Source organism: Neoarius graeffei, chromosome 5 (genome assembly GCF_027579695.1).
Source record: "Neoarius graeffei isolate fNeoGra1 chromosome 5, fNeoGra1.pri, whole genome shotgun sequence".
In the NCBI taxonomy this organism is placed as follows: Eukaryota; Metazoa; Chordata; class Actinopteri; order Siluriformes; family Ariidae; genus Neoarius; species Neoarius graeffei.
In genome coordinates, this window is record NC_083573.1 from 82,800,543 (window position 1) to 82,817,793 (window position 17,251).

At 43.5% G+C, this 17,251-nt stretch overlaps 1 protein-coding gene across 1 annotated transcript in view; it reads left to right on the top strand.

Annotated features, from left to right (window-relative positions):
* The first annotated feature begins 1,115 nt into the window (after positions 1-1,115).
* The window catches only part of impa2 (inositol monophosphatase 2), a 35,126-nt gene continuing 18,990 nt past the window's right edge, over positions 1,116-17,251 (top strand). The window contains exons 1-2 of the mRNA XM_060922464.1: positions 1,116-1,487; positions 12,140-12,273. Coding sequence (XP_060778447.1) covers positions 1,404-1,487; positions 12,140-12,273 — 218 coding nt within the window. The 5' untranslated portion in view covers positions 1,116-1,403. The remainder of the gene's footprint in view (positions 1,488-12,139; positions 12,274-17,251) is intronic.

Here is a 17,251-nt window from a genome sequence, read left to right on the forward strand (position 1 = left end):
CCAGTCCATGAAAATCCAAACTTTAAATAATCGTGGTCATACTTCCTTGTTTTTTTTTTTTTTGCTTGGCCCAGACTCTGTCTCCTCACTCACTGTAGCTTTAGGTCCTAAAAATCGATCCATTTTGTCTCTGGCAAAAGCTAGCTGAAGTTCGCTAATGCTGCGTTCATGTGCTATGGGAATTATGGTAAATACCAAACGCCGACATGGGAAGCACACATGAACACCCCCTCTTGTGGTATTTTCCACTGGGCAACTCGTAGAAAATTTTGATACACGAGTTGCCGAGATGAGATGAACTTTAACCTTTTCAACATGGCGGCGAGCGGTACAAGACACTTGAATGTTAAGCACTGTACGCTACTAAAGTTTTTTTTTTACTAGTACTAGTAGGTAGTTTTTTGTGTCTATGCAATGTTGCGTCATTAACAAGTGTAATATAATACGTTAGAAATCCGTTTCCTTTAAAAATGTGTTGTTATGGTTTGTTTTTACCTATCCAGAGCAGACGCTATTGCTAACGATAGCTAACTAACTATTGCTAACTTGAATCTGGTCCACCATCTTTAATTTGTCAACAACAACAAAAGCATGTGAACACAACACACTGGTAAATACCACTTCCCAACTGGAAAATATCATCTTCCCAGAGCACATGAATGCAGCATAAATGTCCACAATAGTAACTTATTCTGGTTTATTTTTCCTCACGTTGCGCCCCCCCTGAAGAACTCTGGCGCCCCCTAGGGGAGGCGCGCCCCACACTTTGAAAAGCCCTGCTTTAATATGTATAAATTTCCTTGATAAATATCATAATGAGACACAACACTAAGTCTTAATATTTTAGTTTTTTTTAGCTTTAATTTCAATGCGACAACTTTTGATGTCTATACGAGCATTTTTATTTGTGTATTTATTCACTGTTCACTTGCTGCACAGTTGCATAGATTAAAATGCAAAAGCCTTTAAAAGGTTTAAAAGTTTCTATTTTTCATGAAAGCTCCAGTGAGAAATAACTAGTCCATTGGCTTTCGGATTAATCCCAAATGACACATAGAGGAAACACAGTGCACTAAAGAGGGTGGAGAAGCCATCGTGTGTGTGTGTGATGTGCACTTCTGTAGGGTTCACTGCGCCATTTGGAATTCAGTCTTCTGTTTAGAACCAAATTCGGCTTGTTGTTCTGGGATGTTTCAGGCAGTGCTGTGAGCTTTATCTCTATCCAGCGTGTTCGTGACCGCACAGAGGTGAAACACACAGGCGTGCAGCAGGACTAACCCGAGCACATCCATGTCCAGACTCCATGTTGCTTTAAAGTCACCGCGGAAACTCGTGTCCTCCAGCCCGAGGCGGTGAACCATGAGCGTGGAGACACACCGCCTGTAATCCGTTCAGTTTCCGCCATGAGCTCGGACGCGGAGGCAGAGAGCTGCTGGGCTGCACAGTGCTTGGATGTGGCCGTGAGGACAGCGCTCAGAGCCGGCCAGGTAGCGCACACATTACCGCTCCAAACACCACACACACACACTGCCATTAACAGCTGAAACATCACCCGAAGAAAAGACTGCTGATCTGGATAAGAGGGGGAAAAAGGTCCAATAACATAATAATAACAACATAGCACAGGGCCGAGTGACAGACCTGCCAATTCACAAATGGTTAAGGGTTGTTTTACAATCAGGGTCCGCAAGCTAAAAATCACATTTAACACTTATCTTCAATATCAAACGGCTTGACTAAATAAACTTGGTTGTTTATTGTAGCCCTGTGATAGCTCTATTTACCATGCAAAAAAACATTTGGTGATAACGTTATTTTTGGTGAATGTATGGCAATATATGTCATACACTACCGTTCAAAAGTTTGGGGTCACTTTGAAATGTCCTTATTTTTGAAAGAAAAGCACTGTTCTTTTCAATGACGATCACTTTCAACTAATCAGAAATCCACTCTATACATTGCTAATGTGGTAAATGACTATTCTAGCTGGTTTTTGGTGCAATATCTCCATAGGTGTATAGAGGCCCATTTCCAGCAACTCTCACTCCAGTGTTCTAATGGTACAATGTGTTTGCTCATTGCCTCAGAAGGCTAATGGATGATTAGAAAACCCTTGTACAATCATGTTAGCACAGCTGAAAACAGTTGAGGGCAATTCCATGTAAATGTCAACCTCACCATGCAAAAATAAAGCAACATGTAATACATCAAAACCACTCCCAGAGATCTCACCTAGGCCTGTATTTTACAGATGTGAATAAGTTGAACCAATTTGTCACAAGAATTGTTCCCTTCGCCTTAATATGTCAGTCTTTCTTTCTTATAATGTAAAACCCAAGCTAAAATCAACTTTGATCATGTACAATTCTATATTATTGCCACAAGCCACAGAAATGTATGCTAAAATCCACAAGACAGCAAAACAATAGCCATCCTAAATATTATTTAAGAACTTTGATAGTTTTAGCTGATATTTAGAGAGTTTTTCAAAGGGTTATGGTGGTTAAATTGCTGATTTTCTAAACATATGCCATGTCTATTTCAGACGCGTCACATCCATAACGGAATTTCGTCACATCCATAACGCTGACTTTTCCTTCCGAAACTCTGCATGAAATACAAAATATTTTAAACGAAGATTTTTTAATATTCACCTTGGACCCCTCTATCAAATGGATATCTCCATTTCGACATTAGGTTTACAATTTCAGAGTTTGATAAAAATGTACAGTCACCCAAGAAAAGTGATACTTTTTCTGTCACATCCATAACGCATCTTTTATTGGCATTTTCTGGCATGCCCTAGATGTACTATGGGAATTGTTCTTGTTCTATCACTTCTCCAGTATGGTACAGCCTTAAAATATGCAACACCTGTTTAAATACTGGGGGACAATAAAACATGCACTGGGTCATTTGTTGCCATTTTGAGTTCAAGTGTCACGTCCATAACGCTGGAATTGCTCTTGAGCTCTTTAGGCTACGTTTACACTAGACCGTATCTGTCTCGTTTTCTTCGCGGACGCACTGTCCGTTTACATTAACCCCCCTGAAAAAGCGGGGAAACGGGAATCCGCCAGCGTCCACGTATTCAATCTAGATCGTATCAGCTCCGGTGCTGTGTAAACATTGAGAATACGCGAATACGCTGTGCTGAGCTCTAGCTGGCGTCTCATTGGACAACGTCACTGTGACATCCACCTTCCTGATTCGCTGGCGTTGGTCATGTGACGCGACTGCTGAAAAACGGCGCAGACTTCCGCCTTGTATCACCTTTCATTAAAGAGTATAAAAGTATGAAAATACTGCAAATACTGATGCAAATACTGCCCATTGTGTAGTTATGATTGTCTTTAGGCTTGCCATCCTTCCACTTGCAAGTAATAAGTGATCTGCGCTGGGATCTCACACACAGCGGCTCAGTCCCGAATCGTGGCTTGTTCACTTCACTCGCGCGCTCTGTGAGCTGCGCAGGGCCGGAGTGCGCACCCTCCAGAGGGCACTCGCTGTTCAGGGCGGAGTGATTTGGAGCGCAGGATGCCTGCGGAGCCGAGCGTATCCGCGTATTGGTGTTGCTGTGTGCACGGCTAACGGTTTTAGTGTCAACGCGAATCGTTTTAAGAACGTTAATCTGATGATCCGCTGATTCGACGTAATGTAAACGTAGCCTTAAGAGAAGCTATAAAACTGACCTTCCTTTGAGCAGATTGAGTTTCTGGAGCATCACATTTGTGGGGTCGATTAAATGCTCAAAATGGCCAGAAAAATGTCTTGACTATATTTTCTATTCATTTTACAACTTATGGTGGTAAATAAAAGTGTGACTTTTCATGGAAAACACAAAATTGTCTGGGTGACCCCAAACATTTGAACGGTAGTGTATTTAGCAAAATTACTCGTGTCATTTTAGAAAAAGTGCTTTTTTGACCACAGGTAGCTCCAAAAGGGATGCACTTAAATCATTCTTTATACCATAAAACAATTAAGGTTCCATATCACTGGGAACATAGTTAAGTTTTAATGTTGAATGCCGGTAAGTTTTCAGACTATTTTGATCAAATTAGTATGTAATTGTGTCAAAAAAAAAAAAAAAGTCCTCTCCGAGACAGCTAATTTTTCAATATAAAATAACATATCTAAAATGATTATTTTCATCCTAAAATGTGGTCAAGATATTGGGACATAAATATTAGAGACAACTAACACAAAGCTTACAGCCTTAGATTTAAAAGCACTATGGAAGTAGTGGATTCTGAATTGTCAAAAAAAATGTCCTCTCCAAGAATCACTTCGTTTGTTTCTCCCAGCCCTGCTTAAAGCTACACATATGGCCCTTTTCCACTACCCTTTTTCAGCTCACTTCAGCCCGACACGGCTCGCGTTTCGACTACCTCAGAGCGGCGAGACTGGGCTCGCTTCAGCCCTGCTCAGCACCCAAAACTCGCACGGTTTTGGAGTGGGGCTGAAGCGAGCCAAACCGAGCCGAATGGGGCTAGGGGCGTGAGCAGACACTCCCCTGTGCACTGATTGGTGAGGAGGAGTGTCCTCACATGCCCACACACGCCCCGCGAGCACGCTGGGATCTGTAAACCCGGAAGAAGAAGAATTACGAGAATTTCTGAAGCCTTATGCGCCTCACCTCATCTATACGCTCTTGCCAGTATCTGTTGGCGTTGTCGGTGACAACAAGCCACAGCACCAAGACCAGCAACACTAACGACTCTATGTCCTCCATGTTTATTGTTTACTATCCGGGTCGTGAGACTACCGCTTAAAAGCTCACTGATGTCACTGTTTGCGCCGCCTAACGACATCACGTGACGTCCACCCACTTTCGCTAACTCCACCCAATGTGTCCACCCACTTCCAGCCAGCACGGTTCAGCGCGGTTGTAGTCGAAATGCAACTCCAACAGCCCAACTCAGCTCGACTCAGCCCAACTCAGCACGGCACGGCTCGGCTCAGCCCAACTCGGCCACGTTGGTAGTGGAAAAGCGGCAATAATCTTCTTTATCTTATAGCAGATTACACAAAACTACCATACACACATGTCAAAAAATTACCTGAAATCTGTTCTTTAACTTGTCCTTCACTTAAAAACTGGTACAAGAACCAGTTTGAATCAATTTGAATTTTGGACCCCTGTGACACAAACTTTGTACCCTGATTGTAAAACAACCTTTAATGCTACAATAAGGGCACAGGAGCTGTTTGAACATGTGTAACAAAGTCTACAGAAGGAAATGTACTAGCTAATTTCCATACATATATAATATAGATAAATAGATAGATAGAGCGTACCAGTCAAAAGTTTGGACACGCTTTCAAATTCAATGTTTTTCTTTATTTGTATTACCTAAAAGTAATGATGGACTGTATTACCTAAAAGTAATGATGGACTCTTTACTTAGTTGAACGATTCACATATCATGCTTACAGACTCCATTACAGTTGACCTTTTCTCCTTTTCTTGCAACTGATATAAACACCCTCTCACCTTTATATCCTGTGATATAAATAACCCCTCTTGTTTCTGCTGATAAGAGGCAGAATGTAAACAAGGTCAGGTTTCCACCGACAATGGCACAGTTCTTACAAATTATACAGACTGGCTTATGCAAGACTGACCGCATGTCTCTTTTCAGGGGAAAATATTTAATGCATACTCAGTCGTGAAAAGGCAATTTGCATATCGAAACATGTTCCATGAAGAAGTATGATTGTGTGAAGATACTTAAAATGTAAGAGAATAGATTAGAATTTAAAATAATAATAATAAAATAAGTAAGGAATCACATACGACAGACCCTGCCATGGAGTTAGTTATACAAAATAATAGACAATGGGGTGATGCAATGTGGAACAATACAAAGCGGAGTGCTGCTACGACCCGGAAGTGTATTGTTTTCATATAGCCATATGGTCTGTAGTGTGTTATTCATTTTATACTCGAGTGATTTATCAATGAGTGCATGTTTAATTTCTGAACAAGTGACACACTGCGTATTGTAGTGGTTTATAGTTAAGTTTTAACGTTGTTGAACATCTGCGAGAAAAATTAGTTCCTGTTGTCACTCATAGCAACAATACAGTCATTCCATCAAGCTCCTTCCATAAAAAAAAAAGTCACCACGTCAACGATAATGCATTTTACGTTTTGAAACGGCGCTTAAAAAAGCATTAAATCATTTTCTTAGACTGTATTTAACATCCTTCATACAAGTTCCTGTGTTATGTGGAAATGATAACGTATTAGAACGAGTGCATTAATATAAATTGTTCAAGTAATAGTTGGAACTACTGTGTGGGTATACAAAAAAATAGCTGTGCGGTTGTATAAACAAATAATTCAAAATTCACCTGAACTCTGGTATAATGCATTATAACTTGTTTCTTAGCTAATTATTTACATAGTTACACATTATGACACTTTCTATCAATAACACAGACAAAAAAAGAAGCAGTGGTAATAAGTGGTCAGAAATGGACAAAATGTCATCAAATTTAGTGACAAAGCTTCTAATGTGGCAACACTGGCCCAAACCATGATACTTGTTTGCTATGTAGTGCATTTTATATATACAGTTAGGTCCATAAATATTTGGACAGAGACAACATTTTTCTAATTTTGGTTCTGTACATTACCACGATGGATTTTGAACAAAACAATTCAGATGCAGTTGAAGTTCAGACTTTCAGCTTTAATTCAGTGGGTTGAACAAAATGATTGCATAAAAATGTGAGGAACTAAAGCATTTTTTAAACACAATCCCTTCATTTCAGGGGCTCAAAAGTAATTGGACAAATTAAATAATTGTAAATAAAATGTTCATTTCTAATACTTGGTTGAAAACCCTTTGTTGGCAATGACTGCCTGAAGTCTTGAACTCATGGACATCACCAGACGCTGCGTTTCCTCCTTTTTAATGCTCTGCCAGGCCTTTACTGCAGCGGTTTTCAGTTGCTGTTTGTTTGTGGGCCTTTCTGTCTGAAGTTTAGTCTTTAACAAGTGAAATGCATGCTCAATTGGGTTGAGATCAGGTGACTGACTTGGCCATTCAAGAATATTCCACTTCTTTGCTTTAATAAACTCCTGGGTTGCTTTGGCTTTATGTTTTGGGTCATTGTCCATCTGTATTATGAAACGCCGACCAATCAGTTTGGCTGCATTTGGCTGGATTTGAGCACACAGTATGTCTCTGAATACCTCAGAATTCATCCGGCTGCTTCTGTCCTGTGTCACATCATCAATAAACACTAGTGACCCAGTGCCACTGGCAGCCATGCATGCCCAAGCCATCACACTGCCTCCGCCGTGTTTTACAGATGATGTGGTATGCTTTGGATCATGAGCTGTACCACGCCTTCGCAATACTTTTTTCTTTCCATCATTCTGGTAGAGGTTGATCTTGGTTTCATCTGTCCAAAGAATGTTCTTCCAGAACTGTGCTGGCTTTTTTAGATGATTTTTTAGCAAAGTCCAATCTAGTCTTTTTATTCTTGAGGCTTATGAGTGGCTTTCACCGTGCAGTGAACCCTCTGTATTTACTTTCATGCAGTCTTCTCTTTATGGTAGATTTGGATATTGATACGCCTACCTCCTGGAGAGTGTTGTTCACTTGGTTGGCTGTTGTGAAGGGGTTTCTCTTCACCATGGAAATTATTCTGCGATCATCCACCACTGTTGTCTTCTGTGGGCATCCAGGTCTTTTTGCATTGATGAGTTCACCAGTGCTTTCTTTCTTTCTCAGGATGTACCAAACTGTAGATTTTGCCACTCCTAATATTGTAGCATTTTCTCGGATGGGTTTTTTCTGTTTTCGCAGCTTAAGGATGGCTTGTTTCACCTCAGGGTTTCCCATACATAGACCATTGTGTGGCGCAGCGCCACACAATTGATTCCTATCGCCACACAATCAGACTCGCGATTTTGAAAAAAAAAAATTCCGTTGCGTATCATTCCGTTCATTCATAGTGCTCTTTCTTCTCGTTCATGCGCGCTCGCGCACACAGACAGACAGAATCGGCCGATTTTCACGTGATCGGCCATGACCAGCGACCGGCCGGTCAAAATTAAAATATGCCGATTTTCTGCCGATCAAAACTTGTGTATCACATAGAGATGAAAGTGGAAATACTCGTAATTCGCAACTAAAAAGACTGCAGCTACACTGGCAGCTTGAACATGCTTTCTAGTGCGATTGTGTTGCGCTTGCGCAGAACAGTGTCAGTCCTGCACGCCTAACTGGCTCCGGTGCGCGCGCCATTAACAAAAAAAAAAATTCACTATATTTGGATATCCAAATATAGTGAATTTTTTTTTTGTGCCAGATATTGGATGTGAAAAGAAGAAAATGTTTGTGGTTGTGTGAATTTCCCATTACAGGAATTAATACGTTAGCCTATTACCAAACATCTAGTTAGATTTGTACAAAGAGAGAGAGGAAAAAAAATGTCTTTTTGTTTGTTTTACGACCTTGGTTGCACTTGATTCCATTGGAAATTACTCTACAAATACACATTTGACAAAGATGATAGAATGGCTATGGTATAAGTATGACTGGAAATTATTTTTGTATTTTGATACTGAATGAAGAAATGGGTTGTTCCATAAGGCATAAGTTTTCAGATCTAAATAGGCTTATGAAAGTGTGTTCCATAGCAGTAGGCAAATAATATATGAGGGGGAAGTTGTTTTTGTGCCAGGTATTGGATGGGAAAAGAAAAAATGTTGGTGTGAATTTCCTATTTCTGGAATTAATATGTTAATACCAAACATGAAGAAAGATTTTACAAAGAACAATGTCTTTTTGTTTGTTTTCAACCTTTGAGGTGTTGAAAATTTATTACTGAAAATCTGGCGGAATGTTCTATTAAAGAAAAGATAAAAAGAAAATAGTCTTTGTGTGTGCTGTGAAGTTGTTTGAAAAAATGAAATTGGAATCAGCCAAAATCGGTATCGGCAGGTCACACTCCATGGAAAATCGGAATCGGCCCAAAAAATTGCAATCGATGCAGCTCGAGTACAACCCCGATTCCAAAAAAGTTGGGACAAATTATAAATAAAAACGGAATGCAATGATGTGGAAGTTTCAAAATTCCATATTTTATTCAGAATAGAACATAGATGACATATCAAATGTTTAAACTGAGAAAATGTATCATTTAAAGAGAAAAATTAGGTGATTTTTAAATTTCATGACAACAACACATCTCAAAAAAAGTTGGGACAAGGCCATGTTTACCACTGTGAGACATCCCCTTTTCTCTTTACAACAGTCTGTAAACGTCTGGGGACTGAGGAGACAAGCTGCTCAAATTTAGGGATAGGAATGTTAACCCATTCTTGTCTAATGTAGGATTCTAGCTGCTCAACTGTCTTAGGTCTTTTTTGTCGTATCTTCTGTTTTTTATGATGCGCCAAATGTTTTCTATGGGTGAAAGATCTGGACTGCAGGCTGGCCAGTTCAGTACCCGGACCCTTCTTCTATGCAGCCATGATGCTGTAATTGATGCAGTATGTGGTTTGGCATTGTCATGTTGGAAAATGCAAGGTCTTCCCCGAAAGAGACGTCGTCTGGATGGGAGCATATGTTGCTCTAGAACCTGGATATACCTTTCAGCATTGATGGTGTCTTTCCAGATGTGTAAGCTGCCCATGCCACATGCACTAATGCAACCCCATACCATCAGAGATGCAGGCTTCTGAACTGAGCGCTGATAACAACTTGGGTCGTCCTTCTCCTCTTTAGTCCGAATGACACGGCGTCCCTGATTTCCATAAAGAGCTTCAAATTTTGATTCGTCTGACCACAGAACAGTTTTCCACTTTGCCACAGTCCATTTTAAATGAGCCTTGGCCCAGAGAAGACGTCTGCACTTCTGGATCGTGTTTAGGTACGGCTTCTTCTTTGAACTATAGAGTTTTAGCTGGCAACGGCGGATGGCACGGTGAATTGTGTTCACAGATAATGTTCTCTGGAAATATTCCTGAGCCCATTTTGTGATTTCCAATACAGAAGCATGCCTGCATGTGATGTAGTGCCGTCTAAGGGCCCGAAGATCACGGGCACCCAGTATGGTTTTCCGGCCTTGACCCTTACGCACAGAGATTCTTCCAGATTCTCTGAATCTTTTGATGATATTATGCACTGTAGATGATGATATGTTCAAACTCTTTGCAATTTTACACTGTCAAACTCCTTTCTGATATTGCTCCACTATTTGTCGGCGCAGAATGAGGGGGATTGGTGATCCTCTTCCCATCTTTACTTCTGTGAGCCGCTGCCACTCCAAGATGCTCTTTTTATACCCAGTCATGTTAATGACCTATTGCCAATTGACCTAATGAGTTGCAGTTTGGTCCTCCAGCTGTTTCTTTTTTGTACCTTTAACTTTTCCAGCCTCTTATTGCCCCTGTCCCAACTTTTTTGAGATGTGTTGCTGTCATGAAATTTCAAATGAGCCAATATTTGGAAAGAAATTTCAAAATGTCTCACTTTTACATTTGATATGTTGTCTCTGTTCTATTGTGAGTACAATATCAGTTTTTGAGATTTGTAAATTATTGCATTCTGTTTTTATTTACAATTTGTACTTTGTCCCAACTTTTTTGGAATCGGGGTTGTAAAAACTAAACTTTAACTTCAATTTTGGTGAGTAATTTTCATAAATTTAAAAGACAGGTTTTCCACCAACATCAAGCCCAGCAAACTAATGGCCTGCCCTGTAATGTAAAGTTGGGTTGAGGAATGAAACCAGGCAGGGTTCTGGTAAAAATTGTTTTAGCTGTCTTCTCTTAAAGAACTTTAAAGAATTTAGATTGAACTTAATAATCTCAAATGCTTCTTGTAGCTTTAAAATAGTCCCAGCAGGTGACTCTGAAGAAAAATACTGTGTTTGAACACTGCCCGCTGTAAACACTTTGCATACACCCCAATGACCAACTCCACCGACTGCCGCGACACCACCATGCACAATTCCCTCATCGGCACAGTGGAGCACCACAAATTGCTACCTGGTCTGTGGGAAACACTGCACCTGCATGGAGAGCTCCTTTGACCGCATGTTTTCTTCACAGCAAAATCTTCCAAATGCAAGCACCACACCTCAAATCAACTCCAGGCCTTTTATCTGCTTAATTGAGAATGACATAATGAAGGAACTGCCCACACCTGCCCATGAAATAGCCTTTGAGTCAATTGTCCAATTACTTTTGGTCCCTTTAAAAACAGGGTGGCACATGTTAAGGAGCTGAAACTCCTAAACCCTTCATCCAATTTTAATGTGGATACCCTCAAATGAAAGCTGAAAGTCTGGACTTTATGTCCATGTCCATTATATAACTATAACTTGAATATGTTTCAGTAAACAGGTAAAAAAACAAAATTTGTGTCAGTGTCCAAATATATATGGACCTAACTGTATGTGTGTGTATATATATCATTTTAATTAATGTCTGAAGATCTAATGTGCACAACATATTGCACCATGCAGTTCATAGCCAATAATGATATGGGTGATTTATTTATTTATTTATTTATTTATTTTCTTTCTTTCAACATCATCTTCTTGAGCAGATGACAAAAAATACATATAGCAGTTCATTATTTGTCCACTAGAGGGGGTGCAGCTGTCTCACTATTAGTCCGAGGACACAAAAACATAAAATGTACTTATGCTTTCAGAGTATTATGATTGTCAAATATCTTCTTGGTCAGCATTCATGTGATTCTCTACGTACGAACCGATAATACTGATTATAAGCACAGCCTGAAGTGATTACATCTCACTTTTGATTGAAATGCAATAAAAGAAGAAGAAACCTTTATTTGTCACATGCACACTCAAGCACAGTGAGATTCATCCTCTGCATTTAACCCATCTTCATTACTGGAGCAGGACCACCCACTTATAGGATCATCACAAACCAGATATTATGTTCGGTGGATTCTTCTCAGTACAGCAGTGATCCTGATGTGGTGGTTCGGAATGCACTAATCCCACTGTTTCCACATCAGTGCTGTAAACATTGGTTAACATTGGCTGACATTCTCACTGTATCAAAGCCAATTCCCAATACATCTCTAGGTTTGTTTTGGTAGAGACAGTTTGTGTAGTGTTCCTTTGTTCTTCTCAGATGGTCCGGGTGTTCGTGATGCAAGAGAAGCATGTGAGCAGTAAAAGCACTCCTACAGACCTGGTGACGGACGCTGACCAGCACGTGGAGGAGTTGATCATGTCCACACTCAGGGAGAAGTTTCCCTCACACAGGTACAACATACAAGAAAACTCTTGATTTGTCAGTCTCAATGGAGGAGGTGTGGTCTCTGTCATTTGGTCCCACTGAAGTAGGCGTGGTCTCTGTGCGTGTCAGTCCCGCTGAAGGAAGCGCGGTCCCTGTGTGTGTTAGTCCCACTGAAGGAGGCGCGGTCTCTGTGCGTGTCAGTTACATTGAAGGAGGCGCGGTCCCTGTGCGTGTCAGTCCCACTGAAGGAGGCGCGGTCCCTGTGCGTGTCAGTCCCACTGAAGGAGTCGCGGTCCCTGTGTGTGTCAGTCCCACTGAAGGAGGTGCGGTCCCTGTGTGTGTCAGTTCCACTGAAGGAAGCGAGCTCTCTGTGCGTGTCAGTTACATTGAGGGGGCGCGGTCCCTGTGCGCGTCAGTCCCACTGAAGGAGGCGCGGTCCCTGTGCGTGTCAGTCCCGCTGAAGGAAGCGCGGTCCCTGTGTGTGTTAGTCCCACTGAAGGAGGCGCGGTCTCTGTGCGTGTCAGTTACATTGAAGGAGGCGCGGTCCCTGTGCGTGTCAGTCCCACTGAAGGAGGCGCGGTCCCTGTGCGTGTCAGTCCCACTGAAGGAGTCGCGGTCCCTGTGTGTGTCAGTCCCACTGAAGGAGGTGCGGTCCCTGTGTGTGTCAGTTCCACTGAAGGAAGCGAGCTCTCTGTGCGTGTCAGTTACATTGAGGGGGCGCGGTCCCTGTGCGCGTCAGTCCCACTGAAGGAGGCGCGGTCCCTGTGCGCGTCAGTCCCACTGAAGGAGGCGCGGTCCCTGTGCGCGTCAGTCCCACTGAAGGAGGCGCGGTCCCTGTGCGCGTCAGTCCCACTGAAGGAGGCGCGGTCCCTGTGTGCGTCAGTCCCACTGAAGGAGGCGCGGTCCCTGTGCGCGTCAGTCCCACCGAAGGAGGCGCGGTCCCTGTGCGCGTCAGTCCCACCGAAGGAGGTGCGGTCCCTGTGCGCGTCAGTCCCACCGAAGGAGGCGCGGTCCCTGTGCGCGTCAGTCCCACCGAAGGAGGCGCGGTCCCTGTGCGCGTCAGTCCCACCGAAGGAGGCGCGGTCCCTGTGCGCGTCAGTCCCACCGAAGGAGGCGCGGTCCCTGTGCGCGTCAGTCCCACCGAAGGAGGCGCGGTCCCTGTGCGCGTCAGTCCCACCGAAGGAGGCGCGGTCCCTGTGCGCGTCAGTCCCACCGAAGGAGGCGCGGTCCCTGTGCGCGTCAGTCCCACCGAAGGAGGCGCGGTCCCTGTGCGCGTCAGTCCCACCGAAGGAGGCGCGGTCCCTGTGCGCGTCAGTCCCACCGAAGGAGGCGCGGTCCCTGTGCGCGTCAGTCCCACCGAAGGAGGCGCGGTCCCTGTGCGCGTCAGTCCCACCGAAGGAGGCGCGGTCCCTGTGCGCGTCAGTCCCACCGAAGGAGGCGCGGTCCCTGTGCGCGTCAGTCCCACCGAAGGAGGCGCGGTCCCTGTGCGCGTCAGTCCCACCGAAGGAGGCGCGGTCCCTGTGCGCGTCAGTCCCACCGAAGGAGGCGCGGTCCCTGTGCGCGTCAGTCCCACCGAAGGAGGCGCGGTCCCTGTGCGCGTCAGTCCCACCGAAGGAGGCGCGGTCCCTGTGCGCGTCAGTCCCACCGAAGGAGGCGCGGTCCCTGTGCGCGTCAGTCCCACCGAAGGAGGCGCGGTCCCTGTGCGCGTCAGTCCCACCGAAGGAGGCGCGGTCCCTGTGCGCGTCAGTCCCACCGAAGGAGGCGCGGTCCCTGTGCGCGTCAGTCCCACCGAAGGAGGCGCGGTCCCTGTGTTTGCCACAGTGGTAGAAATACGTAAGTCACTTTTTGTCACCGGCTAGAAGGGATAGTTGAGCTAGAAATCTACTGGCCCTTCCCAATTACAGGTGGCCCTTCAATCTGTCTAATGTGAGATCATGCACAGACCAATGAGGGGTCAAAGTCAGGACTGTAAATCTAGAAATATTAGTGACCACATTGTTTCATCTCTATTAGCACTTTCAGAAAACTGAAATTAATTGAAAATTTGCTAACATTAAGTTGTGCTAATAATTTTGGTATAATAAATAAAAAAAGAGAATTTCAAAATTCACCATCATTCTATGGTTCTACTATTAGGCATATTTAGCAACTTTTCCAAAAGTGCTCAAACTTAAGGACACAGGAACTAGTAGATTTCCAGTCCTTAAAACATGTAGTACAGTTTTTTAAATGAAGTAGCTGAGTAGAATATTTAACAGTTATTCCATGAAATCAAGTCATACATGAGCTGATAGCCGAAGAGGTGTCTAGCACCGAGTTGGCTATTAGCCATGTACGATGAAATTGACTGGGATAACTGTTTTATTCTCTCCACATTCACTGGATTTTGAGAAACAGAGCATTTTTATTTTTTGCAAATTCCATAAATAAAAACTTTATACAAAATATCTGACAAAATAATTTCCACTTAGAATGTAAACAAACCGGCGAAATGACAGTAGTAACTTGTGAAAAAATGCTATAATAAGGGGAGTTCCTGTGGCAGCCGCGTGGAGTAGACGCAACGCCCATGTGCTCCTGCTCGTTTCAAACTTTTTCACTCCTTCAACCATTTATTTCACAACCAAAGGATTGAAGAATTTGCACAATTATTTTATTTCAGTCGCACCTACTTTAAAATGGCTTCAAAGAGTGGCAAAGGCGGAAAAAAGGACGATTCGTCGACTAGCTTAACGATGGAGGCTATCTCGGCGCAACTGAACCAGCACCGCGAGGCATTAGCTACAGACTTCAGGTCCTCTTTCAGCTTGCTGGAAATGAAATTCGACCAAGTTTGGTCCACTGTAGAAGAACATGGCCAGCGTCTGAGTTCACTCGAGCTTGTTTCTGAGGACCTAAGCCAGCACGTCAGTGAGCTGGAAAATGTCTGCTCCAGCCTCCGTGAAAGCAACTCCAAGCTAACCGCTAAAGTCGTCGATCTGGAAGGACGGAACAGATGGCAAAACCTACGCATCCTTGGCCTAGTGGAGACTACTGAAGGAGGGCGACCCACGGAATTCTTCTCTGATCTGCTGTGTGAGGTTTTTGGGAAGGAGATGCTTTCCTCCCCGCCGGAGATCGATAGAGCCCACCGTTTACTGGCACCCAAACCGGCCCCGGGACAGAGACCGCGGCCGGTCATTCTTCGGTTTCACCGTTAACAGATAAAAGATCTTCTGATTCCTGAGGCTAGACGGAGGGGGAAACTGGACTACCGCGGCCAGCAGATCCGTATTGTGGAGGATTACTGCCCAGAAGTTTTGAGCCAGCGCGCCGAATACAGGGAAGTAATGACGGAGCTTTACAACCGAGGACTCAAGCCCTCACTACTGTACCCTGCTTGGCTCCATATCACACTTTCCAGCGGGGAGAGGAAGTGGCTGCGATCGGCGGATGAGGCACGGAGATATGTCGACGGCCTCCCAAGTGTTTCGTGCACACCATAAAGGACTGCTTAGTGACTGTGGCTGACGGATTACTGTGGTTCTTAGCTACTTTGTTTGGCCGCTGTCATACTTTGTTTTTCCCCTTATTTCTGGCAGCGAGGTCTTTCTGCCTCCGCCGTCAGAGTCAAGGTTACCATGGCAATTAAAGCAGCGGCGGTGTGAGTATTTTCCTCCTCTTTAAACTTAACGGACTATTCTATTGTGGTAGGAATAACACTGTAAAGTTCATTGGTATTTTTTTTTAAGTAACCATTTATATGTGTAGTTTTCTGTACATTATTCAAGGCTACATATGAGACCCATTGGGGCGCTGCTTTTCCTCCTATAGGCTTGTGTTCTTAAAAAGAGATGTTAACATAGGAGTGTAGTTTATGTTCTGAATAATAATGCAGGAGCTGAAGATGGTACCACAGGAAGAATTCTGTTAGGTGGATAATGGAAGTTTTGAAGAGCTTGCTGCTATGTTATTTGGCAGCTGTCTTGTTGTGGGAAGGGGGGATGGGGGTGTTTTTTTCAGAACCTACAACCCCGATTCCAAAAAAGTTGGGACAAAGTACAAATTGTAGATAAAAATGGAATGCAATAATTTACAAATCTCAAAAACTGATATTGTATTCACAATAGAACAAAGACAACATATCAAATGTCGAAAGTGAGACATTTTGAAATTTCATGCCAAATATTGGCTCATTTGAAATTTCATGACAGCAACACATCTCAAAAAAGTTGGGACAGGGGCAATAAGAGGCTGGAAAAGTTAAAGGTACAAAAAAGGAACAGCTGGAGGACCAAATTGCAACTCATTAGGTCAATTGGCAATAGGTCATTAACATGACTGGGTATAAAAAGAGCATCTTGGAGTGGCAGCGGCTCTCAGAAGTAAAGATGGGAAGAGGATCACCAATCCCCCTAATACTGCGCCGACGAATAGTGGAGCAATATCAGAAAGGAGTTCGACAGTGTAAAATTGCACAGAGTTTGAACATATCATCTACAGTGCATAATATCATCAAAAGATTCAGAGAATCTGGAAGAATCTCTGTGCGTAAGGGTCAAGGCCGGAAAACCATACTGGGTGCCCGTGATCTTCGGGCCCTTAGACGGCACTGCATCACATACAGGCATGCTTCTGTATTGGAAATCACAAAATGAGCTCAGGAATATTTCCAGAGAACATTATCTGTGAACACAATTCACCGTGCCATCCGCCGTTGCCAGCTAAAACTCTATAGTTCAAAGAAGAAGCCATATCTAAACATGATCCAGAAGCGCAGACGTCTTCTCTGGGCCAAGGCTCATTTAAAATGGACTGTGGCAAAGTGGAAAACTGTTCTGTGGTCAGACGAATCAAAAGTTGAAGTTCTTTATGGAAATCAGGGACGCCGTGTCATTTGGACTAAAGAGGAGAAGGACGACCCAAATTGTCATCAGCGTTCAGTTCAGAAGCCTGCATCTCTGATGGTATGGGGTTGCATTAGTGCATGTGGCATGGGCAGCTTACACATCTGGAAAGACACCA